At 31.4% G+C, this 27,919-nt stretch overlaps 1 protein-coding gene across 2 annotated transcripts; it reads left to right on the forward strand.

Annotated features, from left to right (window-relative positions):
• Window positions 1-4,613: 4,613 nt before the first annotated feature.
• LOC134710206 (uncharacterized) lies at window positions 4,614-27,682 on the forward strand. 2 transcript variants are annotated; one of them, XM_063570446.1, is made up of 8 exons: window positions 4,615-4,803; window positions 7,522-7,643; window positions 8,305-8,459; window positions 11,445-11,553; window positions 12,285-12,348; window positions 22,815-22,997; window positions 25,843-25,979; window positions 27,204-27,682. In XM_063570446.1, the coding sequence occupies exons 1-8, from the start codon at window positions 4,758-4,760 to the stop codon at window positions 27,417-27,419; spliced, it is 1,032 nt and encodes a 343-aa protein (XP_063426516.1). In that variant the 5' UTR covers window positions 4,615-4,757; the 3' UTR covers window positions 27,420-27,682. The 2 variants fall into 2 exon arrangements, with proteins under 2 accessions (XP_063426517.1, XP_063426516.1); XM_063570447.1 differs by lacking the exon at window positions 22,815-22,997 and having other exon boundaries at window positions 4,614-4,803.
• The last annotated feature ends 237 nt before the right edge of the window (window positions 27,683-27,919 follow it).

A 27,919-nucleotide genomic window follows, 5' to 3' on the forward strand; every position in this document is an offset into this window, starting at 1 on the left:
GAAATACTGGCTACTGGGCTGGTCCGGGGACTGGTGCATCACAAGTAATGTGTCTAGGCCATCTCACTTGACCATTCTATGGGCACATCTAGGATCGTCAATTCAGTCTGTTCGACCTTCAAACAATGACAATAAAGCAATAAACCTAAATCAAATATTGCATGAAGTCACTAATATTTTAAAGATTCACGACTTTTGACAGGCACATATAGACCAGTGTGAACAGACTTGATTCATCTGATTGACATGAATCACAAAAGAAAATAAAAGAATATGCAGAACAAACAAAGCATCGATCTAAGAGACGTGTAGTTAATAAACGATAAAGTTGAAAGCTCACTACAACTTACAAATACATCATAGTTTACCAGACTTAAATATCAGTCAGTATCTCCAATGGGGTGAGAAAAGACGTTATAAACAGCCTGAAAAAAAGCATAATTTTGTGCAATGCAAAAATACAATTTCGACATCTCATAGACTGGAAATTGTTCATAACTGTATAGCATTACATATGAAGTTATGTTTGAATTCATTTAAAAAAAATAAGCAAGGTTAGTAAGTAAGTAAATCTTGCTTTGTATTTATAATAAAAATTGGTCATATTTTATCTGAAAGTACTAGATATGTCTTACTAGAGAAAATAAAAAAAAAGATGTTTTACGCTGATTCGAAAATATATGGTTTCTATGTCATATAAAAAAGAGTTGTGGTATGATTGCCAATGAGCCAACTATCCACAAAAGACCAAAATGACACAAACATTAACAACTATAGGTCATATGGCCTTCAACAATTATCAAAGCCCAGACCGCATAGTCAGCTATAAAAGGCCCCGATAAGACAATGTAAAACAAAAACAAAAAAGGCCTTATTTATGTAAAAAAAAATTGAACAAAAACAAATATGTAACACATAAACAAACGACAACTACTGAATTGCGACATGCACATACATGCATAATGTGGCGGGGTTAATGTATATGTATATATGTATATATTTACCTTTGAAATAAGGAGATTATGGGATCCTACATATGGAATACATCTCTCCCGTCTCAATAATAGTTTTTCAATACTGTGGATTCATAATCTTTTTTCGTGGATACCAATTGTCGAGGAATGAAGAAAAATATCTATTTCAAAAGATTCTTTCATTTCTTGGTTTTGCCAGGGTCTACATACAAGTGTGTAGAAATTTGAAATTCGTGAATCATTCTTATTCGTGATTCACCTATACCCCAGAAATCTACGAAAATTGTACCCATTAAAAACAAAATGAACCCATAAACAACGGATTCGAAAAATATATGGTTTCTTCATACTTTTGCTACAAAATAAGGGCGATAATTGACCACATCCGTTGTACAAATAAAACGACTGCTGGTGTCATAAGTAGCTCTTATTATATTGATTCGTACAAAATTTAAAAAAAAAATATTAATGGTGTTTACCTGATCTCGGAAAGATAATATATCAGCTGAATACCAACTACAAATCAATAAGAAGAAATGTAAAAAAAAAATGCACAGAATAAAACAACGTATAGGAGAAGTGGAGGAAAAGTTGTTTACTCTCCTGCTCACGTTTGCTACAATCAAGGAAGGAATACCGGATGACATACAATATCGTTGTCAAGGGTGTAGCTTCCCTCGGGTCAATGAGGCAACTGCTTCGCCTATTTGTTTAACAATAGAAATAGAGAAGATAAAGATAGATACAATATGAAACGTGTGTTCCAAAGAATCGAGTTGAGAGTGAAATTTTAATCCTCTATTCTTTAAGCCAGCTGTCATCAATCAACTTTGAAAATCTTATAATTAATCATAATTTTTTATTCTTGAAATAAACAAGATAGATATAGTTTCTTGTTTTATAAACGGACAATGTAAACCTGGTAACAAATAAAGGCAACAGTAGTATACCGCTGTTCGAAAGTTATAAATCGATTGAGAGACAACAAATCCGGGTTACAATTTAAAACCGAGGGACACACTTCAACTATAAAAGGAAAACAACGAAACAACAGAAACGCTAAAACTGAAGTGCAACAAAAAATAGACGACAAACACATAAACGAACTATAAGATAACAACTGTCATTTTCCTGACTTGGTACAGGACATTGTAAGAAAAAATGGTTGGTTGAACCTGATTTTGTGGCTAGCCAAACCTGTCACTTTTATGGCAATGTTTAATATGACAATAAAATGACAACATTACACGACAGGACTACAGCACAAATAAATATAAGAACATTCAGGATAGAGAAATACACAAATAAACAATACAATAGTACATTATGACATGCTAATAGTTAATAATTTAATAAGCCAGTCGTGCGTTTCGTCGTTCATAAGATTCATCAGTGACGCTCCGATCAAAATAGTTAGATAGCCAAACAAGTACAAAGTAGAAGAGCATTGATGATTCAAAATTCCAAAAACATTTTGCCAAAAACGGCTAGGGTTATCTATGTCTGGGATAAAAAAAAAATCCTAAGTATTTAGAATAACTCATACTTTTGCAAACAGTAAATTTATAAAAATGACCATATACTAGTAATTGATATTTATGTCAACACCGAAGTACTATGGTTCTAGTCTTGAATATGCATGAAAAAGTTGTCCCTTGGATAAACAAAAACATGCCATAACCGTTCTTTTCCTTTCCAGATTTTTAAATGTGTCAGGGTTTGACTCTCAAGTATGAAATAGTTTTTGTCACTAGAAATTGAAGCCAAGCTTTGTCACTGGTTGTCAACAAAAAACACTCATGGTTATTCATAATTTTTTTTGCCTTACACGTAAATATATGCATACGATATGATTTTAATGCTTATACTATTTTCATGGATTTATATTGTTAATGTCCAGGCCAGTATAGATGTTTTATTATACTAAAACAAATGTATTATATAGAATCAAATAGAGAAAATATTTACTAATCTCGTGTATTAATTATAACTTACTTTTTGTTCGTCATTTAAAAAATGACGTTATAAACTAGTTATGAGAATTTTACTAAATTTGCCAAAAAAAATATGGTAACAGTAGTATACCGCTGTTCAACAATCATAAATGGATTAAGGGAAAATGAATAATCCGGGGGGCCTTTCATATTCCACGTGGAAAACAGGAACAGAGGGGCATTGTATATATATAAAACACATAAAATAAATGTTCATAGGTTTAAATATTCAATAATATTTCCTTGAAAAAGTTTAGAAAATGGGAGACCATGCATTACCTAAGCGCATATGATCCGTAGTGAAATAATTCATGTATTCCAGGGTTTCCGCTTTAATAATTGTGGCGATTAAAATTTGTCATTGGCGAAAGAATTTGGCGAAAGAAACATTTTAACGATTAATTTCAGCCATCTTGTTTATTTACTTTTTCGGGTTTCTTGGACTTTACCCGATCAGACAATACTCGGAATTCACCTTGAACTCGTTAAGATTTTGACAGAAAATCAATAATCAGCTGATTGCATTTATAACTATCCACACCAAAGGACTAATTAATAAAGGTGTTGATTGTATTATATGACAAAATGACATGGTTAAATGGCGTCCGAAACAAGTCACTGTCCTTCTTTAAAGTCTTTTAATGATAGTCCCAAAACGAAAACTGATGTTATGAAGAAAAAATTTCAAAAGCAAGAAAGGTCTCTGATTTAAAACTTCATCATTAATTTTGATATAGATAATTGATTGGAGTGGGTACTTTAAAGTCTTTTCAGTGACACACGTGTTTTAAGTATAGTTTTATTTATTTACGAAGGTATAGAAAAGAAAACTTGTTATGAAGAAATCTATTCAAAAGGTTGGCATAATAATTAACCCAGAGGAAACCCTGATGTATTCCTTACTTGTAATAAAAGATGCAAGAGATTTGTCTTTGAACTCTGTAAAGATAAAACCGTGAGTGACCATAAGAACTAAACTCACTCAAAAATATATTCAGATTGTTTGCGATTGTCTTTTATTAGTTTTCACTGTTACTGCTGTTTACAAACATTTTTTTCAAATATAATATACCTCGTTACATTTTTGTGTTTTTCATTTTGTGCTTTTGTTTCATAAAGTTTGATTGTACATTACATTAGATAAATATTGTTTGTTTTTGTTATAATAATACTTATAGTATTTGAAATTGTAATCTTGTAGTTATATACTACTGATGAATTCAATACATTCTCAAACGCTAAAAGTTTATAAATTCCTGTTTTTCAAATCCTAGGACAGTTTCGAGAAACAGTGCCCGGGTAACAAACTAAAACCGAAGAAAACACATCAACTATAAGAAGATAAAAAGCTGACAACATGATACCAATATTATTTTTAAAGTTTATTAAGATACAAAGAAAATGTTCTCCTTATGATGACATTATAATGTACATCTACAGGATACAACTCCAATTCGGATTTTAACACCACAAGAAATATTCATCAAAGTTATTCATCTTAATGAAAACAATAAAACAAACTTCATAGCTCTTTTTATTTTTCAGTGGGTGCACTGCACATGTACTTCACTAACATGTACATTCACGGATGTAAATAATGATTTGTTATGACATTAAAATGCAAACGACGAAAGTGTGGTAACATTATGTCAAGTGTGCGTTGAGTTGAACAAACGGATATGATGCATGCTGTTCATTTTTCATTGCTAAATAACGAAAACAATATTAGCAATTTACACGTTTTAAGTTTAAATTGACAGTGAAGATAAGCAAATGCAGAATTGAAGATATGAATAATGGAATTGAAGAAAAGGAGGTTATTTCCGTCGAAAGAGGTTAGTATAGTTAAATAATCAATATAATGACGAAATATGATTTATATTAAAACAATATTGTAGGTAAAGAGACGAAGGATATTTCACATCCGCACTACGCTTACTGAAATATCTGGTGTCTCATCGTTTGTGGTTGACTTTGTATCCGTAACTTCTTAAAAAGTGTAAGGATTTTAACGAAGTTTTTAGGGAATGATTACATAATGGAAATTAGTATTCAACCCGAATAATTGTTAGTTTTTGTTTTGAAACAATAAAACAAGGACTCGCAATATCTTAAAAAGGGCGTACAATATTTATACATTTTTCATCAAAATCAAATGACTAAATTTCGATGGAAAGTTCACACAAAAAAATGATATTTGTAAGTTGAATTAGAGAACTATGAGCATGAAAAGTGTTTGTCATAATATGCCGAATGGGTTTGAACTTAAAAAAAAAATTTGTTTCCTCAAACAGTTACAAAAGTAAAAGTGTCAAAAACATGACAATAATTTACCTCGACATAGAGACTTCCTAAAAAGAAAGTGAACTCGAATGGTGTCATGAAGTATTTCTACAGGAGAATTACTAATTTGGTTCATGTTTTCGCATTTTCTCGTCTTTACGAGTACTTTAAAATCATATTGATCACACGATTTTTGTATTTCACAAATAACTCTTTTTAAACAGCTTTTCAGTGTTATATATTTGATAAAAAAAAAGTAATTTCTAAATATTTTTCTAAGCAGACATATTTTTTTTCAAAATGTGAACTGGGAATCGACGAGGGAAACATTCTATCTCGCAATGTCTCTATTTTTGTTGTAAATGTTTTTGACACAATCTAAATACAATCAAGTTTTAACTCCAGTCTTCAAAATTGGGCACAACCTATAACAATTGATAAGAATGATATCAATTTGCACAGACTAGAGCATACACACATGATATATACTAGATTAATCTGAATTATACAAGATTTGTTACGTTTTATCAGATTATGATTTTTTTCTTTTTACAAAATGATAACGAAAAGGTGTTCTACAATGCAAAATGTTTTTCTATGTGTAGGATACAAACAAGACAATGCATTTGATTCATATATGTGAAAACTAACAGATACAAGTGATATCATGACTAACTATCAGTGAAGGACAACGGTTGATTTTAGCTTTCAAATTATGAACTTTCTATTTCTATGCACATGTAGGAATATTTCAGCAGCGCCTGTATATGGAATATATATCCCACCGTTTATACGACATGCAAGAGCTAATCACATTTGATAGAGGTTTGCTGCCTAAACAAAAGCTATTTGACCAAGGGGTTTCCAAGTGGTAAAGTTGAAGTCCTCCTTTCGAAAGTTTTACAGACAACAACCCCTTTTGTTCTTCAATTATGACATCCCCATAATAGGCAGTAAAAATATTATAATCAACCTGACGAGCGTGACTAGTAGAGAAGAATTTGCTTACCCTGCCGGAGTACCTGAAATTAACCCCAGTTTTTGGTTGGTTTCTAAAGGCTCAATATTCAGTTTTCGATGCAGTGTTTTGTAGACGTTTCTGTCTTTTCGTTCCTGAGGAATCGGATTGATTAAGAAAACTCATCGAACTACCGGATTTAAAAAAGAAAACTAAGTCAAATGCCTTATTTCAGCGGTGAAAAACGAATGACAAATGGATATTTCAATTATTTTAGTTCTATCATGTACTGTGAAAACCTCATTTTGAAACTTCGACCAACCTGTACATGCTGTAGAAAGTGATTTAGGTCATTTTGAAACACTTCTCTGGAAAATATGCATACAAAAGTTGTAAGTGGATCCATCCAATTAAAACACACGATAATAAAAATATAAATGTATATGTTAACAATATATTATACAATAAAGACTTTTGAATTCATCATATTTAGAATACATGTATATGAACAATATAGATTATCAAATAGGTAAGTATGCATTTCAGTTCGTAATATTGAAATTCGTCCATTTTCTCAGTTGCTGTGGTAAATAATGTTTTTCTTCTTTTACTTCGAACAGAACTTAATAACAAAGACTTGTCATTGGTTTCGTTTATTAAAATTGGTTCTGTCAATAGTATTACTACCACTGTGTCGATACCTCTACTGGTGCATATTAAGTCTAGAAGGGTATCACCAGCCAAGTAGCCAGTATTTCGGTACCTCCATTCTAACTTAGAACATTTCTCAAAGTTGGTCATAAGGTTAGGACTACACGAGAGGTGTCTTATGATGGCCTTATCTTATACCAAAATTTTTACAATTATTTAGTTTATGTACAGCTTATTCGAAAACAACAATGAAAACATATAGGTCACCGATATGTTAAAAAATATATTTCAATTTTAATGCCAAAAAATTGCATTTTTGGACCAAAGGGAGATAATTTGGAGCTTTTCCAATGATATCTACATTTTAAAAATCACCTGGGGCCAACCCGTATTGATTTTATGGAATGGTTTTCGTACCGTATGATAAAGTAACAACTACTAAAAGGTAATCAATACAATTTGTAATGAAAAATAAATGTTTGATTTTTTCTGAAATGTTTATACCCGCGAGCCTCCTTAACTATCTACTATTAATATGGAATATTAATCAATATGTTTAGTAATTTAATACTCCTCTATCTTTTTACCACGACAATATTGCGTTCATTCGATCCGGAAAATAAAACAAAAACATAAACAAAATATGATCTCTTTAATTTAGGCAAACACATGGGTACATCAAGAACTACAGAGAGTGAAAAACACAACTGTATGCAAGATACTGATCACGATGAAAAGCATTCTTCCAGTTCAAAGAATAAAACAGCAGAAAGCTCATTTGAGGTAATAAATGATAATAATCTAACATGGATAAACAAAAACAAAAGTTCCTTATTGGGTCTGATTTATATGACAATTGACAATAAAGTTAGATATGCTTTGTAAGTTTTGTAATCGTACGTTTAGTTAGACGTTTTTACCTTTTTTATCGACTTTTGTCGAAAAGGGATATCAGAGTTTGGAGATAGACACTGTAAAAGAGAGGCGAAAGATATCAAAGAGACATTCAAACTCATAAGTAGAAAATAAAACGATCAACGCCATGACTAAAAAGAAAACCAGCAGAAAAACAACAGTACACGTAACACAACATAGAACACTGGATACTGCGCAATACGAATCCCACCAAAAACTGGTGATCTCATGTGTCCAAAAGGGTAATCAGATCCTGTAATAAGGTTTTAGAATGTTTCTATCGATTATAGCCGTAAATAATCAAATTTGATTTGTGCGACACAAACGAGATCACAGTAGTTTATCGATGTTCAAATATAGTAAATCCTATTTGAATATAGAAATATAAATTTGAGGAAATTGCATTTACTAAAAGCAGAGTTTAAATACTAATCAAGTTTTGTTTTTAGAATTTTGATTAAGAATAATCCATTATTGAGATATGAGGTTGCTCACAGTAATAATTTACTTCCATATGTTATCCATTTAGGAATTCAACGCGGATATTTCAAATGTAGGAACGGAAAAATCAGAATTGAAGACAGTACAGTGGCTTCATGGAAACATAAAAACACAGTACATCGTAAACGAAGGCTTTCAACACGTATTTATAATGGATTCAACCTCTTCAACACTGAAACTAAGGTATTGTAATTGCGCATATTAATTGCATAACGTTCAGTTGGGGTGGTTAGTTCTGATTAAGATTATCAAAACAACGAATATTTTACATAATAGCATGTAAAACATATCGCGTGAAGTATATAAAAAGGTTATCATCATTTCAAGCTCCGATTACAGTACCAGATGGAGACAAACACATATAAATACGCAATGTAGCTGTGCAATAATAAGGAAAAGACACATACCAACGTAGAACATGAGTAGTACGAATTCCGTTTTAGATCAGGAGGGAAACAGTTGCAGTTCGCATCAACTATTCATGCATTAATCACCTACAAAATCACTCATACAAAATGGTTTATAGAAAAAAAAAGACACTACAGATCATGAAAGGAATTATCTTGTAATAAGAGACAAAGACACCGAATCAGTGGAAAACGCAGTACGATGGAACAGTGGATGTGTTACTGCTGAGCAATGGCCCAACTGAAACCATCATATTTGTTATCCGTATCAAATCTAAATCACCTCAAGTATAATAAAGTTTTTAATTCTGTATACAGCAACTATATACATAGTCTTTAAATTTATTAACATTGCAATAAACTTTAAACTTTACTAAAACGTCCGCGTCATATTCACCATACAAGTTGAGTAGACCCCAATATGGTCTCAAATTTATCTCTAATATTGCCGTAAAAAGTTTTGAAATAAGCTTAAGGAAATCCTTTGGGTTTACATACGTTTATCGTTTCTTGAACGTAGATACAGTTTGACCGTTTCACAAGAATATCAAAGACAACCTTAACATAGATACTGAATAATCACAGAAAAGGAAACAACCTTACAGGATGGAAATTTTACGAAGAAAGTAAAAATCCTATAAGATAAATTGGCATGATTCTGTGTCCAGGCTTACATTATAAGAGACGTACATTATAAGAGACGTAGGGGTACATTGTGGATGTTCCTGAGAGAGAACTTTCTATAAAATTCATCCATTATTAATAAATGTCTATGAAGCATCGGCTTTTTTTATCCTCGGTAATTGTAATTGCATGTTTTGATGTTTTAAATTATTCGAAACACTGAAGTTTTTCTATCCCCAGGTATAGATAGCCTTTGTCGTATTTGGCACAACTTTTTCGTGAAATATTTTGCTTGAAATGCTCACGAACTTCGTGTTTGATATTTGCATTCCAAGTATTGAATAGGTAGACGAAACGCGCGTCTGGCGTAACAAATTATAAGCCTGGTATCTTTGAAGTAGTTTCAAAGTAAACTAGAAATTAATTTAATGTATTGGGTAAAAAATCAAGTCATGTATTGTCTTTTATAGTTATTATTTAACCTATTTTAAAAGTCAGGATTTTAACACTTTGGACAGCATCGTTTAAACGGAAAGGCAACGACACTACATCTGCTGTAAAAACGTGTAAAAACTTTGTGCGATATTTTAAGTACTAATTATTTGATATATGAATAAAGGAGAAAACCTTTTAGTTTGTATAATATTCGTGAAGTTTAATATTCAACCATTTCGGCAATTAAGTATCAATTTGGAATTTATCTTAAGTGTGTCCCACGGCCTTTATTTTTATGCTGCCTTAAATGAATGTGTTTTCTTCTATCATGTCTATTTCGGCTCTAATATTTAATCTACCAAAACATCTGAATTTCAGCTGTCAAATGCTACATGACGACGGCTTACAATTTTTGTTTGTGTTGTTTAAACGCTTTACACGTGGGTGCATTTCTGTAAAAATACCTTATTGGTTATTGGTTATTGCTTGTTGTTTGGTCTTTTTCTTGTTTTTATATCTAATAACTGTCCCTATATCATTTTATCAACTTTGTATCTTTTAGATTTGATAAAAGGTGAGATTCTACCAATTTCTATTATTTTTTTTAAATTACTGTTAATTGAGATATATTAAAAACAGTTATTACTATATTTGGTATGTAATTTCTAAAAAGATAAACAAAAAAGTCACATTTTGTACCTCAAAATCTTCTTTTTGTCAACTGTTTAAAACATTCACAAGCGTACGAAAAGTATGAATACGTCTACCGTCGCCAGGTAAACTTAATTTGCTGTAGTAAAACCTACGTTTTACGATGGCCTAGCTAAACATACAATACAGTTATCTCCTAAGGTAGCAATACACAGTTAGGAAAAAAACTTAAAATTGACACTCATAATTTTTAAACACCCCCTTTCCCCTCCTGTCTAACAAAGAAGGCTTTATATGTGTGTTATGCATGTATATACTTGTAGAAAGAGAATCTTCCATAGATTTGATTTCTAATGGTCATAAGGGTGAAATATAATCCCTTTTGGGTGTAACCATGGCAACAATCTGCATTTCTTAGATACAAAATATAGCAACAAAGGGGGGTGAACATGTCACAAAAGTCTCCAAAATTTGGTCTAAAGGAAAATTTCAATGAATTACAGTGATACCTTTCCTGAATCCATAGGTTTATATCTATCAAGTGGTCCAAAAAAAATCATATGTCTTCCTGCTCGTTTTTCCATAAAATTGAATTGAAAAGATCGAGCGCAAAATCTTTGTTGATAAACACTACAATAATTTATGGACCTATGAACGGTACGGATAGGAAAATACGGACTGTCAATCATTGAAATGGCCTATAAAACATGTTAAAATCAATCTAAATGTTCATATAAACCCACTAAGAAGGCTATATTATTCTTCAATTACCTAAAAATCAATCTTATTGTACAAAAACTTTCATATTTAAAAAATTCACTGGGGCCATAATGCGAAACTTAACTTCTAACTGTGTATTGCTACCTAAGTTGACTGTCCCTTTGGTATCTTTTGTCCCTCTTTAAATCATCGCGATAAAAAAAATTATGTCTGATATTCATCATGTCCGCATGTACTACCAATCTAATTAAAACAACTCATACTCGTAGATTTTGTAAAAATTATCCGGGGAAATGCAATCTTGCAATGAATGTTAATGTTTTTATTGCAGAAATTGTGATCAACTTCTTTATATATACGACGAAGATCTTACATTAATGCCTCATAATGAAGTCTTGGAGCTCTTAGAAAAAATACCTTTAAATGAAAATGTAACGATGGTATGTCTATTGTTTTTAATAATTATACTTTGTATTTATTTGGCTTTTTGAAATATTTTGATCTGAGCGTCACTGATGAGTCTTATGTAGACGAAACACGCGTCTGGCGTATGAAATTATAATCCTGGTACTTTTGATAACTATATACACGTGACATAAACAAAAAATCTTTGTGTATGTTAAAAATCTGTACATGAAGCCAATGAAACACCTCATAGCTAGATACCAAATGACATAGACGTTATAGATTTCCGTACGACCTTCACCAATGAGCAAAACTTATACCGCATAGTCAGCTATAAAAGGTCCCAAAATGTCAAATGTAAACAACTCAAACTGATTTATGTACTAAAAAATCGAAAAACAAATATGATATACAGCAACAAACGACAACCACTGAGTAACAGTTTGAATATCCTTTTGGCATCTTTCGACTCTGTTAGAAATATGGTTAATTCTTTCCTAAAAAGATATCAAACGTGAAATAACCATAACGTAAAATAAAAAATAAAAAACGGGCATATGATTTCAATTATAAATGACTCGCTTGTAAACTAACACACATATAAAATAGGTAAACAATTAAAAATAAGTACAATCTTCTTCAAGTCAGTCTTAATTGTTTATCGCCATGATTGCTTAAAAGTAATTCTACGGATGAAATCTGCTAAATCAAAGCATGCATCTTTTAATATTATTGACTAGCACTTACATGTTTATGCTATTTATAGATTTATTGGAGACCCTCGTCGAACCACGTAACAGACGTTATCTTTTCTTTATACTTATCTGAAAGTAAGTTTCAACAAATTATCAATAGAAATTACAATACTAATGCAAATAAAAAAAATTATATGACGTTTTAATTAACCTTTTTGATAATTTGAACAGGTGGAAACCCGGTTGAAATAGAACAAAAGAATCAAAGCTCTTTGTTAGAGAATGCGATTAATGCTCACTTTTCTCCTCTGATATTTAATGCGGTTCCCTCGGTTTGAGTTTGTTTCCCCGATTTTGTTTTTAGTTCATGGATTTATGAGTTTTGAACAGCGGTATACTACTGTTGCCTTTAATTAGTATAGTAACAAATTTTTTATAAGTTAAAAGAAAAAAAAATGACAATCTTCTGCTCAATTACGAAGTATTTTATTTTAAAAACACCGTTTGCACAAGTTTTCAATTTATCTATTACAAAGTTAAGCAGACCAATTAGGTATCAAGTCGACGACATGGGTAATTATCAAGTTGATTGTAGAAAATGAATAACCTCAGAATTTTTTTTACAACGGACGAAGAACATATCAATCTTTTATTTTAGTAATTTTCGTGTCTGTCCTTTCATTATGTGACTCAAGAAAAAATTCCCAAAAGTGGATACAATTGTATCGTATAGAGAAAATCGAGCGTACCTTTTTATATTAGGGCGTGTTTGAGTTGAATATTTTGTATTGGAAACGTATAAATCAAGAGTATTTGATACATCATCTCGCTTCAGATTCTGTCATTTTTATATATCAAAGAAATGGTTGCAAAGAAGATCAAGCCAATGATATTAATGTACGCAATAACTTCGATATACTCTATTCTATTTTATGCGAATTCTGTCAAAATGATAATTTAGATTGTATTTGTAATTTAAGGCCCTGTACGAATAATAGTAAATCTTGTACAAATGATTATCAAAGTGAAGTATCCATTATCAAGAATGATCAAAATGATTCAGATCAAAAGAATATACTTGCATGTAATTATAATGTATATGGTCATTCAGAAAAGGGGATAAAATTAACATGTCATAATATACAACATATTTTACCAAAGATTGATGAAATCAGATCTACTTTTGTAAGTTTTGGAAGAAAAAAAAACCAAACCAGATATCATTGGCATCTGTAAAACGTTTTTAAATACTAAAAAATGTAAGCGGGATTCTAATGAGATTAATATCCCAGGGTATAGAAATGAAAGAAAAGATTTTTTTAAAAGGTGGGGATGGATAGTTTACTTTGAAAAGGATATTAAATATGAAAGAATGACATCATTAGAGAGTGAAAACATAGAAACTGTGTGGTTTAAGATTTTTCCAAAACACAAAAAATCATTTTTATTATGTTTTGTATACAGACCACCTAATAGACCTTTTCAACATCCCTCGACACCTACAGTTGAGAACGACTACGACAGGTAAAATGTGAGGGATCATCTCAAAAATAAAAATTGAAATCATTATTGATTTTATTGCTTTCATTGCCAGTGATAGAACTATCCTACAGAGTCCAAATAACATGGATTTTCTTTTTAATTTATCATAAAGAAAATGATAGACTTTAAGTCACATTTCATCTTTTTAGACGTTGAACTTTTAGCTAGCCTGGTGGAATTTGGAAAATGAAAAGAACAAAGCATGTTTGATTGTTGTTGATATTTAATTAAACAATCATGTTTTATGTCTGTTGATAAGGGCGGCACATGTTTCCACAATGTCTGTTAGTTTTGGCCTTGTGTGTCTCCATAATGTACTGAATACTTTGTATATTTGCAATACACCAATTTGGTGTTCCACTTGAATTCTGTATTCACCAATCACGCGATTAAGGTTTTTGCTCTTTCTCTCAAATGTTCTGCACAGTGTAGATACTATTCTGTACGCTATCCGGAAGTCGCGATTTTTGAAGCGATGTTTCCAGCTGGCTAACAGGACTGTTTTGCCTACGGTGACTTTTCTCATCATTTGTTTACTTTTATATCTATACAGTGCTTTAAACACCTTCAATCTATATATAGCATCATAAATATGAGTAACTGTAACAAAAACATGCACTAGAATATAAATTATACGTGTGCATCACACCAACTTAATAGAAAAAAGTGAACTCGATGGACAATTTTGCTCTCGTAGTACAGAGCAAATAATCTTTTATTGCAAATATTTGCATCAGTGTACAGATAAATATATACTGTTTCAATATTCTTTTCGTATTTAAGTAGAATATTCGTATTTGCCATTAAAAATATGTTTTCCTTGAGGATCCCAAAATAAATAACTGTACGATCAGTCTATAACTGATTGTATTCTAGAAGCGATTTCAGATCTTTTGACTGTATGACCAGTCGTGATTTTGAAGAAAAAAACAATGGCAATTTGAAGGTATATACGTGTCTATGTGCTATTATGAACTGTCTAGGGAAATTGATGCAACGTTAGCTATTGCTACTACCACGACAAAGAACGTTAAGTAAATATTTGACAGGATTTTTTTTTAGAAATACTGAATTAAATATTTCAAATTATACATGAAAATAAAGATTAATTCTTATATTTTCATATTATGATAGAGAAAGAATAAAATATAATATTCATAGAGTTAGGAAGACACAGATTACATGAAAAAAACGTTTACTTAGCGTTGTCCCATGTAACAAACTCGAAACATAAAACTCGAACAATTCGCGGAATGTTCACGCAACTCTTAGAAATTTTGCATGAACATTCTATGACGTGTTATTTTTCAGTATTAGTTAACATGGCTGTCTCCATTTAAAATTTGCATACATATTTTCCAAAAAATAGGATGTACGGAAATGTCCCATCGGAAATTTGATTTGGAAACTTGAACCATTTCAGTTCAAAAATAAAATGTTGACAGATAATTTATTGAAATGTAAGCACGATCGTTTTGCACTTAGTCATTTATTATTTTGGTGATGTTAGAATGCTGCTAAACATTGTCCATGCCCTTTACTCATGAACCGTTCAATCAAAGCTTTTAAAATTTTAATTTGTCTTTACATATGCCAATATGGAGGTCAAGTTTGATATTGACAATTTTTACTGTTTCTAATTACGAGGTATGCTTTTTGAAAGATTTAAAAATGGTGTTTCCAGCCGTGTCCGTGCGTTAACCCATGAATCGTTCAATCATACAACTTTTCAAACTTTAATATGTTGTTACTGATGATAACATAGAGGTCAAGTATGATATTGATGATTTTCATATTCAACGTTCATGAGAGATGGTTCTTGAGAGATTAAAAAATACAAGATATAAATAAATTAAAAATAAATCGGGATAGCTGCCTTCTGAAAGGCTCTTGGTTTGATTTTCATTGAGAGTTGGCTATGTTTTTGTTTATCTTCATTTTTTATTTATTTCTGCCCCATTATAGAAACATTCAGTCTAAAAGTTGGTATTATTCGACCCGGAGGAAAACTTTGGGCTGGGGTAAAAGAGAGGCACATCATTAATATTTAGTCCACTGACTTTGTTATTTGATAATCGTTTATGAAAAGTAGATGTTAAATTCAAATCAATATAACTACTGTAATGCATTCAAGTAAACGAAAGATAGTTTTCTTTTTCCTGATAATCCAATGACAAAGTTTCGTTGTTTTTATTGCACAAATGTACAGTGAAAGGTTTTTGCAGAATTTGTAGATCATTGTATATAATTGGTCGTGATTCGGAAGAATTAAAGTTGAAAGTTGCAACACGTGTTGTTTCTCCATCTATAACAAATGTCCGAACAAAACCTTCAAACTGATACCTGCTGAAATTAAGAAGGACAATAAAATCATAATTCCACAATGTGAATCATGCACACTTAGTGTATGTAATATTTCTGTGAAACTGTAGTCACCTGTTTAGAAGAAATGTGAAACAAAGTACAATTGAGTGTCAAATAAACTCATCATAGATACTAGGACTAAATTTTGTATATACGCCAGACGCGCGTTTCGTCTACAAAGAGACAGCTCCATATCCAAAACAGAAAGAAGGAACTGTGATCAATTAAGGCTTATGTACCCTTCAATAGCCATTTTTGTACGATTTTTTAAAACCTCAATTGTAACAAAACTACAGATATAATGAATAATAGAGATAGGCCATTTAGTACATATTACAAGGGGAAACTTTGTGCAAAGCATTATTTTTTTACTGTTTCATTGCATTTGATAAAAAAAGAGGACTTTGTGGCATATAAATCAACATTTTTATAGAAAATCCACAGCCTTTAATACAAAGATTTTTGTTATAAAATTTGAAACATTAATTACTCACTTGATTTTATATGATGTGCTAGTGTTTATTTTACAAAAAGTTCTAAACAACCTGTAAATTCCAAAACACCTCGTGCTGAGTCACTAAAGTCGAGCGCACCCATAAAGGTGTACTTGATTTTGGCCATATTTATATTTGTTTTAAACAATAACTACATTTATAAACTTGTTTTAAGGAAACCAATGCTAGCACTGCATGCAATAATCCTATATCTATCAGTCATCAAATTGCCAAATATGAGAGTACAAGGATAAAGGCTGTGGATTTTCTATAAAAATCTTGATTTATTTGCCACAAAGTCCTCTTTTTCTATTAAATGCAATGGAACAGTAAAAACTAATGCTTTGCATCAAGTTTCCCCTTGGAATATGTACAAAATGGCCTATGTCTATTATTCGTGATATCTGTAGTTTTGATACAATTGAAGTTTGAAAAGTTTGTACAAAAATGGCAACAGAAGGGTACATAAACCTTAAAGGCTACAGTACGGCCTTGAATGTGTGTACATACATGTATTTTTATATAACAATTAAATCTGTAACGGAGGACATTTCTGAAACTTATTTACACAACCTTCCTCTTATTTTAGCAACATTTAAACATACTTATACTTAATGTAGTAAGTCGAGTACACCCTATCAAGCTAAAATATGTTTCATAAGTTTATAGGATTTGAATTTATTGAAATATATCTGTGTTATTTAGAAAAATGCCACCTTCTAATGTATCGTATATAACTTTGAAATCACCACTAGAATACAGTGAAATAACGACTGATCATACAGTTTCAAAATATACAAGCGAGACTGATCGTACAGTGAGAAATTCAAACAAGTATAATTTTCTTATTCCTGGCTTCAAAGATCTGGTTGAAACTTTTACCCCCTTTTGAAATCTACTTCATTTAGGTAATTAAGTCTGGTTTATACGTAACTGTTTACTCCAAGAGGGTAAAAAGATTGCGTATAGGGTCACCGACTGATTTTCCTTAGAGATGCACTTGAAAATCTCGTAATTAAGGCAAAGATACGAATAATGAATGTGCTGAATTTAATTCTAAACCATTTGAGAATATTGATGTCAGCTGAATTAATCATTAAGCAATGTACAGATGATAAACTTACTGTTTAATTGAGTATATCCATCAAATTTAAAATGTGACCCAAAAATTTCTCGCTTCGACAATCGCAACTTCCGGATAGCGTACAGAAAAGTATCTACACTGTGTTCTGGCTTAAGATTTATTTGAGGTGTTGTAAATGGTGTAACTAAAGGATGACGATTTGAAGAAACTTTGTCTCTACGAAGAACACAGTCCTCCGGGAAATGCCGAGGATTATTTCTCCCTATTTTGATTAAAAACCTCTCTTATGTATGGTCATATATGAGATACAAAAAACATCTTAAGTTCAACAAAACTTGAAAAAAGTACAAAACTTTGTTGCTGAAATTGGATATAGAGAAATAAGTTTTGACACGATGAAAACAAAACAAAATATAGCAATGCCATTGTATAAATAAAATTAACGAAATTTGATCACTTTCTTATAACAAATGTATAAGAAACCCAAAGGTCCTTTTCAGGAATGGGGAAAGGACACTTTGACAAAGGGACAAGGTATGTTGTTTTCGGGACAACAAAACCCTGCTTAGCACTGTCCATATTGATTGTGCAATGTCAACAAGCTCTATAGTATTAACTTACAACTTGAAATATAAATTCCATACGCAGGTACATGTAATACACTGCTTGAGATGTTGTAACATTAAAACGAGAAGTCAATCATATTTTGTTTTCCAAAGGGTCATAACAAATAAAAGGTTTGTTTGCCCAAACGCTACCTACCCAGAAAAAAGCTGCCTACTCAAATTCTTTTATTGTCCTGATTTGAAGAAGTTTTTTTTAATCAAATAGGCATGAAGACTAATAAACATCTGATACTTCAATTTCTTAAAAAAATTTTTAAAAAAAATGCCTACCTACCTACCCACTGTCTCAACATTTGGGTAGGGTTTGGGCAAACTAACATATTTTTAAGTGTGGCCAAATTTATCACGAAAAACATCAACTCTAACAAAATATCTTGAAGCGGAGAAGTCCGCCGTTGATAAAAAAAAATGTGATATTTTCCTTAGACCTTCAAAATCAATAAGCGATTATTCCTTCAGAATTTGAATATAGACATCAACTTAGGTGACGATCGATTAAAAATATACCAATTTCGTCATGATCACAAGTGTGATACGGACGTATGGACAGTCCAGTAATTCTTTTTCATAAATTTTGGAAAATTTCATAAAAGCTTTTACACCAACAAATTAATCTTCATTTACATGCGACAAACATTTGGTAAAGAACTCACATAATCATAAAGTTAAAGAGAAAGCGGATCAGGATGCAGGATGGTTGCTGTATTTGTTTTAATCAATTCAACATGAAATGTCGTGTAAATACATACAAAATAAGAATATTATATGACAGAGAAATATATGTATTTGTTTATTTGGTTAATATATATTCTAAAGCTGTAAAGTCAAGACAATATATAAACGCCAATCCTTCTAAATGGTCAACTTTTATTACAACATATGGTCTTCATCAAATGGTGGTTTACCCTACTAGAGTTACTAGTGTCACTTTAATTGATCGTATTTACAGTACAAATCCTGCAAGTCTTATCTATGCAATAGTACCATCATACGCTCCAGGTGATCATTCTCCTATTAGCTATACTGTAAACAAATTTGCGAAGCTTATTAAAGACAAATCAGATTCAATATTGAGATCAAATAGAAACTTCCAAAAATTTAATGATGAAATTTTTTAAAAAGATTTGTCAAATCAACCATTCGATATAATACAGGAAATCAATGATCCAAACGAAGCAATGGACATGTGGTATTACTTACTTGTCAATGTACTAGATAAACATGTATATGTTGTTACTAAACGTGTAAAACATAAATATCAACCTGAATGGTTTACTAACGAAATTGGTATATAAAAATTCCAAAGAGATTATTTTCATAAAAAGAGAGACACTGAAAATTATAAAAATATATAGGAACAAAACTAGTGAATTAATCCGTTCTGCAAAAGCAAAATGTTTTATGGATGCAATAGATAACGATAAAAACTGTAAAATTCTTTGGAGGCATTTAAAGAATATGAATTCAACAACAAAACAGGAAATTGACATTTTAATACACGAAGGAAAAGTCAAAACAAAAATGATATTGCTAACTGCTTAAATGATCATTTTAGAACAGTAGGTGTGAAGCTTATTTCAAACCCTCACAAAAGTTTTAAATCTGAGAAAATTAATAACTATGTCAATTCAAAAATAAATGATGATACTAAATTCTCATTATAAACTGTCACAAATGACGAGGTTCTACAAGGTCTAAAAAATCTATACACAACTAAATCAACTGGAATTAATGGAGTTGGACCAAAAATTTTAAAACTACCAAGGTCGATTGTAGCAAGCCCCCTTGCTCACATAATAAACCTTAGTTTATGTACAGGAATATTTTCTAACATATTAAAATCTGCTAAAGTTGCTCCCATATTTAATGGAGGGGATAAAACAGACCCAAACAATTATCGACGCATTTCAATTTAACCCACTGTGTCCAAATTATTTGAAAAGACTGTCTTTTAACAACTATATATATTCTAAATCACACACAAATTATTAATACAACAGCAGTCTGGATTTAGAGAAAAACATTCTTGCCGTACAGCACTCATTAAAATAATTGATAAATTGTTAGAAGAATTGGACTATGGAAATTTTACCACCCTTCTCTTTTTAGATTTTATGAAGGCTTTTGATAAGGTAAATCACAATATACTTTTAGCAAAACTCAAATTATACAAATGTGATGACCACTCTGTAAAATGGTTTTCATCGTACCTTTCTCAGAGAATGCAAACAGTTAAGTTAGGAACCACTGAATCAGAATATCAAACTGTGACTTTTGGGGCTCCTCAAGGTTCTATACTTGGACCTTTATTGTTCCTCGTTTATATAAATGACTTACAATTAACCTTAGAATGTACAGAATCTGATCTATATGCTGATGATACAACTTTACATTTGTCATCTAAATCTTTTATAAATTTAAATATGTGTTTGAATAAAGACTTAGACAATGTTATTAAATGGTGTAAAGAAAATGATATGACGATAAATAGCAAGAAATCAAAATGTATACTTGTTGGATCAGACAGAAAACTGGTAAACTGTAATGAATGTTTATGTGTTTTATCACAAGATAATATCGCTTTAGACAATGTTGAAGTTGAAAAACTTCTCGGAATTCATATTGATAAAAACATATCATGGTCAATCCAAATTGATAAAATATGTGAAACTATTTCAACCAGAATATATTTGTTAAAAAGGTTGAAACGTTATTTACCATTAAAGGGTCTTATTCTTTTTTGCAATATCTATATATTACCCATTATTGACTACTGTTGTACAGTATGGGGTCTTTCCAAACACATTAATCTGGAGAGGATACATAAGCTCCAAAAACGTGCTGCAAGATTAGTTATATCTGTTTCTTTTGATTTTCAATCAACAGTAATGTTTTAAAAAACTTGCATTGATGACTATATTTACGAGGATACACTATTTGCAAGCTGTGTTAATGTTTAAGTGTATGAATGTTCTAGCACCTGATTATCTATCTATTAAATCTACTGCTTGTGGTGATCTTTATAATTATTGTCTGAGGTCGACAACATCAGGACTTCTTCATGTACCAAGACCTAATTCTGAATTTTTAAAAAGAACATTTAAATATTCTGGTCTTATTACTTGGAATAATTTACCAAATAATATTAAAGAAATAGATAATTTAAACACATTTAAAACTAACTGGTCAACTGTTTTCTTACTGAACAGAATAAAGATGCACGAAACTGTATATTTTTTCTTCTTCTACTGAATGCATATGTGCTTATTCAATATTTAAGCTGCTATATTTAACTGTATTATGTACTTTATTTTGTGTGTATTTTTGTCCGTTTTCTGTTTGTATTGATAGTTTTTGAAGGCCTTATGGAAGATTAACATGTAATTGTTAAATGTGTTACCTTCGTTAAATAAAGAATTTTATTCATTATTTATAAGGCTACAGGTTGACTTTATAACATACGAAATTCACAGTACTAAAAGATGAAATATATGGGTCAAGTGAAATACCTTTTAAATGAAACACAAAAACAGAGTAGGTTTGTTCGAATAGCTAATTTTTACTAAAAGTTCTTGACGAAAGTCTTTTAAGTTGGATCTTAAAAATGCATATCTTCGAAAAAAAAAAATTTTTTGTGTGTGATAATTAGGGGATATAGTCTTCAACCACTGAACATTTTCAGTCTGCCTTCCACGAAATATTTAATTAGAATTTTTTTAAATGTTTATGAATTTTCGAAAATTCCACCTGACATCCGATCAGACAATAGTTTTTTAAAAGTTGACTCAATGCAGACAAGAACATTATTTGATGCTCATTAGCTAGAAGATACATTTGTCTTTAAAATACAACTGACACATAAGGATCGTTATGGTGCTATGTGGATAAATTTATTGGTTTTCAAGAGCTAAATTGGCAGCGCGTCATCCCTACCATAGGTTCCATTTCTCAGATTGTAAAAATCAACTGGTGTAATGGGGAGATAATTGTTACGAAGTAGAATCCTGACTGTGAATGCTTATAAATAATGCAGATATCATCGACAGATATTGACGACGTCACATTTAGTTTTAGGCACGGATACGTCATCTCTATAAATTAGAAATGATAGTATTTTAACGATGTTCAGATTTTATCAATAAATTAAGAAGAGGCAAATCAAGGTGGTAATTGAATAATGAAGAACTCGCATGAACTCACAGAGGAGAGAACCTGGATGTGTAGACAGGTTAGTTTTTTTCTTCCCTGCATGCATCACATGCCATGAGAATTCACACTCAGACACACATTTTCCATTCGTTATTAGGACAAAATCGTTTGCCCCCCCAAAAAAAACGTCTGAGGTGCAAAGCAACATAGAAACCATTTGAAGTGAATAAAAAATACTTCTAGATAATGACTTGTTATGTGCACGTAACAAAGGTCATTTGGAAAAATCAGTTAATGTAAACAATACCATTATATGCATCTGTCATTTAATTTCAATTTCAGAAACGATTGAAGCACGTTTTTTGGTGATCCCTGATTGGACCAGGATTAAGGAGCGCACGGTTGTTTTAAATAAATCTGGAACAGATATATTTATGCAGCACTTGGCAAAACCCAGTAATAACATCGTTTTTGAAAGACTCGAATCCTGGCAACCACACAAAAAGCCGTGCGATTTTCCCACATGTAGGTAAAAAATAGAAAACAAAAAAATACAAAAAAAACCCCAACAGATAACAAATGTGTGCTTCAGTGACTGTATTATTTCTTTGTACTGAAACATCCAGGTTGTACAATTTGCGTGTACACATATTGCGAGTGTACTCATATGGTAAAATAGTGCGTTTGAACATATGGTCTAATGATACGCATATATATGCGGCATAGAAATGCTTACAAGTTCAGACTTTAAAGACACACTAACATTATCTAGGATTAAGAAACGACTACGTCTCATAATTTTAATGATTACTTTTAAATGAAGTACTAGTAATAGTTGCTACGGTTAAATAACATATTGTTTGAACTTTTTTTTTCCTAATGTATTAAATCATTATTTTAGTGGTTAGCAAAATATCAAAAATACCGAACTCCAAGGAGAATTTAAAACGGAAATTCCCTTATCAAATGGCAAAATAAAAAGCTCAAACACTTCACATGAATGAAAAACAACTGTCATATTCCTGAAAATGGGGGAATTGGTGCAAAAAAATCTTCATACATAATCAAACTAAATCTCATCTTAAAAAAGTGGGAAACATGTTCTCGATTTCGTGCTAATGATTAAAATCAGTCGATTAATACATCTGCTTCCAATATGTCACAGATGGACGTCGCGAAACTGAATAACATTTTACTTTATTATACTTCACGTTAAAATGCCGTTTTTTGATTGGCTAAGACGAGGGGGTCAATTTACTCTATCACATGGCTGAGCGGATGACAATTTTTTTTAATGTTACCCTCTCGTCTAGACCAATCAGAAATCGATAATTCAAAGAACAATGAATCGAATTTACATCAAGGAATTAAATACAATGCTTATTAAAGTTCTACTTTGGGCTCAGATTTTATTATCGACTGTTAAAATAAATAAAATAAAACATTTTGCTTGACTTTTGTTGTTTTTTGTCTAATGCCCGTACCGTTGTTATGAACGTGACGTCATAGAAAATACTTTTAAAATAAAAGTAATCTGTAAAAGCCAATAATGATAGGACATTCAGTATAATAAATTAAATAACACATAGCTGAGAGGGTGATAGAGCAGATTGGAACCCCTCGAAAAGGCATTGTCAACCTTGGCTTCGCCGCGGTTGACAATGTTTTCTCGGGGTACCAATCTGCTCTATCACCCTCTCAGCTATGTGTTATTTATATATTGTTACATCATTATCTACCCTGTATCAAGGGTATACGATACAGTTTCGATCCTATTTTGATTTGGTTACGAAAATTTGTATACAAGCTATTTTTCACCTGGTCAATTCAAATATGTAATAAAAAGTATACATTCATGTACTGAATTTAGAAATAAAAAGGGAAGAAATTTTAGACATTTACCTACACTTTCGGTTTCTTGGGATTTATATCCTTTGAATAGATATATTAAACTTTTTTGATTCAAAATAAAAACACATGCGGATTTTTGTAAATCGATTTGGAATATCGTATTTACAAAAGTATTCTCTTAATTTGTGTAACAATTCTTTGAAAATAATTCTTTTTTATTAAATTTTCAAGATTAAGAAAAACAATATTTTTTGTTGTTTATTTATCTAATTTAAAAAAAAACCCAACGGTGATTTCTTCATAAACCTTAAAATAAATTACTTTTATACAGTATCAAGTCAAATATCATTTTAAAAAGGAGGGCTTCTTGCACTCGTTATTTTATGCTAATGATTTCAATCAGTCGAAAAATACGTTTGATCCCGGTATGTCACAGCTTGACGTTGCGAAACTGAATAACATTTTACGTTAGTAACGTCATTATCTCCCCTGGTTCTGTGTTGTATGCCCTTAAGAGATTCCTCTGATCCATTAATAAATGCCTGTCCTAGGTCAGAACCCTCGTCAGTGGTTATCTTAGGCAGCAACCATTTGATTTTCTGGGGGGGGGGGGGGGGCTATGTTTTATTTTGGAAAAAAAGTTTGCTTCCAGTTTTTGGAGAAAAAAATAATTTGTTTTTGACCCTGAGAAAAAAAAATTGTTTGTTTCACCCTTAGCTGCCACTATATGTATTGCTAAAATTGAAAGAAAAAAATTGTTTTCATCTTGTCGCCAAAAAAAAGTTTGCGTAGAAAAAAAGACCCATAGCCCCCCCCAGAAAATCAAATGGTTGCTGCCTTATTATTTTTGTTATTTGGATAACTTGTTGTTGATAGTAGAACTTTGACATTTTGTTTATAGTTTATTCACATGTTTGTATTTTCGGGACTGTTTTGAGCGTATTTTATCATATAACATATTCGCACTTGTCTGTTAATTTTCTAGATTTTCTTCTTTTTTTTACTTGGATTGTTGGATTGCATCCCATACACGAATGACCCTCATCTACTTTTATGCATATATATTTAAGTCGAATATATTTGCAGTAAGTTTCAAAATTGAAATGACTTTTTTTTATTCTGACAAAAATTTCAGTCATTTATAGTCAGTCGAAGAGATATGAGTAATTCATCACTTGACTAGCCGTTATGGAATATCTGTGTCACATGTTTTTCTCTTGTAGTACCGCAAGCTCAACCTTCCACCTTCTATAGTGAAACCGTCGTATTTAACTTACCACGAGGCCGCTAGTAAGAAACGTCTATTTTTTTTAGTGTATTGTTTAATGTTGATGTTTTTGGCGTCTTTTTTGTATAGTTTTTGTAATTGGGGGGGGGGGGGGGGGGGGGGGGAGGTTGTCATAGTGTAGTCTGTTTTTACTTAACCCAATATATAAAATTGTTTTTCTCCTTTTTGTTAAATTACGTTAATTCTGTGTCTTAAAATCGGTTTAATAATGTTCTCTTCAAATTTTTTTAGGTTGTTTTATGGAGAAGACAACTATTTCTATTGGGTTCAATTGCATCATCATGATCAGGCGCTATTCAACAAAATCTAAAAACGACGAAATGAAATATCTTCACGTAACAGATGACGGCGACCTAAACCTTCTTGATGTAATTATATATTTATTTATACCTTTTGCTTTAATTAGTTATTAAAGGTACCAGGATTATAATTTAGTACGCAAGACGCGCGTTTCGTCTACATAACACTCATCAGTGACGCTAATATCAAAATATTTAAAAAGCCAAACAAGTACAAAATTGAAGAGCATTTATGATCTAGAATTTCTAAAAGTTTTGCCAAATTCGGCTAAGGTAATTTATGCATTCATTTGTGCTGGGACGAGTTAGGGAAATGTAAATACAGTCTCCTACAATGTATGGTATATTTGACACTTTTACTATGCTTTCAGCGCTGAGGTGTCCATTGTTAAACTGGATCAGTACTTTCTGATAAATATTAAACTTTCCACATATAACTATCGTAAATTGTAAGTCGCGAGTAACAATATCAAGTTTTCTAATCCAAAACATGGTTCTGTTCTTTTTTTGTAAGGCTTTCTATGATAACAAACCGTAAAACTTACAATCGTAGCGTCAACATGTGTTGTTTGTCGTCGTTGATAGATAGTTCCAGATCGAACTAGATATTCTGCATTTAATGAAATATTATGTCGTGGATAGCGTGTTCAAACTTGGCATAGTAGGATCGAATCGTTTACAAAGTCCAAGAAAGGGATTTTCCAAAATGTTGAACAGAAATTTATACTTAATGGTTAAATCTTATGAAACTTCGGGCGCAGTAGATGCTACCCTGAATTATTTTCTTTCTCTGTTTGATGTTCTTGCTATTTCTATTGGGTTCAATTGCATGTCAATTCTGTTTATACCTGGGCTCAAAATATTTGTAGATTTACTATCTCTCAATCTTAATGTAACCCCTGTCAAGCCTTAAATATCATCCTAAAGCATGCAGCTCAATCCAAAATCTATCAACAAAGCAGATAGACTGGTTCTCTGTCCTTTATCTGTTTGGCTGTAATACCCGTATGTTGCAAGGAAGAGGACCAGCCTACAAAGCAGAATAAACAAATGTTTCGATGTATGTTGGCTTGAATTTTATTGGAGTTCTGTGTTTCTGTTGTTCTGTTGCTTTCCTCTTATAGTTTCCCTCCGTTTAAGTTTGTCCCCCGGATTTTTTTTCTTCGCTTAATTGATTTATGACTATTGAACAGCGGTATTCTACTGTTGCTTGTATTTTAGCACTTACACAGATTAAAAAAATATTTAGATATTAAGTTATAATTGCCAATAAACAAACATATTTTATTTCAGGAATTCAGCCAATCATCAGACTTCAAATTGATTCCTGCTCGCTACGGCGCATTTATCGTACTGAATGAAATATCACCAAATCGATGTTTGAAAGTAGAAGAAGACAAAGGTCAATTTGTCGGTGTAAACTACGAAACTGTCGACAAAATTGGGGATGATTTTAGATTTCAATTATCTAAATGTGAAAACAAATGTAATTTCAAACGTTCGTTTTAAACATTGTGTGATTGATTATCTAAAATTAGATATGCAGATAGTTCATTCATCTCTGGTTCTCGTACGTGCGTTTGTTACGATCACAAATTCTGATATTTTTACAACCGGCAGGAGTTATAAAGAGGTACCTGCTCTAACTTAAAATGTTCATTAAACTTTTAATTCTTTAAAATATAATTAAGTTTATTTGCATTTCAAATATATCTTTATTAACTCAACTTCAATAAATATGTAGAGCTCCAATAAAAATACGTAAAACTGCATTGACTGGAATTTACTTTCTTTTTTATGAAAGTAATTTTCCCTGGAACTTGTTAATACATTTTTAGAAAATTATACAAGATGGGCGACAGATACCAGAAGGACCGTCAAACTCATAGATCGAAATAAACTGACAACGCCATGGCTAACAAAGAAAAAACAAACAGACAAATAATAGTACACAAGACACAACATAGAAAACTAAAGACTAAACAACAAGAACCCCACAAAAAATTGGG

The sequence above is a fragment of the Mytilus trossulus genome, chromosome 3, assembly GCF_036588685.1.
Source record: "Mytilus trossulus isolate FHL-02 chromosome 3, PNRI_Mtr1.1.1.hap1, whole genome shotgun sequence".
NCBI classification, from domain to species: Eukaryota; Metazoa; Mollusca; class Bivalvia; order Mytilida; family Mytilidae; genus Mytilus; species Mytilus trossulus.

Excerpts from the sequence above, each read along its gene's own strand:
- LOC134710206 (XM_063570446.1), top strand. The coding sequence starts at position 4,758 with ATGAATAATGGAATTGAAGAAAAGGAGGTTATTTCCGTCGAAAGAG. Across the intron at positions 4,804-7,521 it reads GGTTATTTCCGTCGAAAGAG|GCAAACACATGGGTACATCA; the intron begins GTTAGTATAGTT and ends TCTTTAATTTAG. Across the intron at positions 8,460-11,444 it reads TCTTCAACACTGAAACTAAG|AAATTGTGATCAACTTCTTT; the intron begins GTATTGTAATTG and ends TTTTTATTGCAG.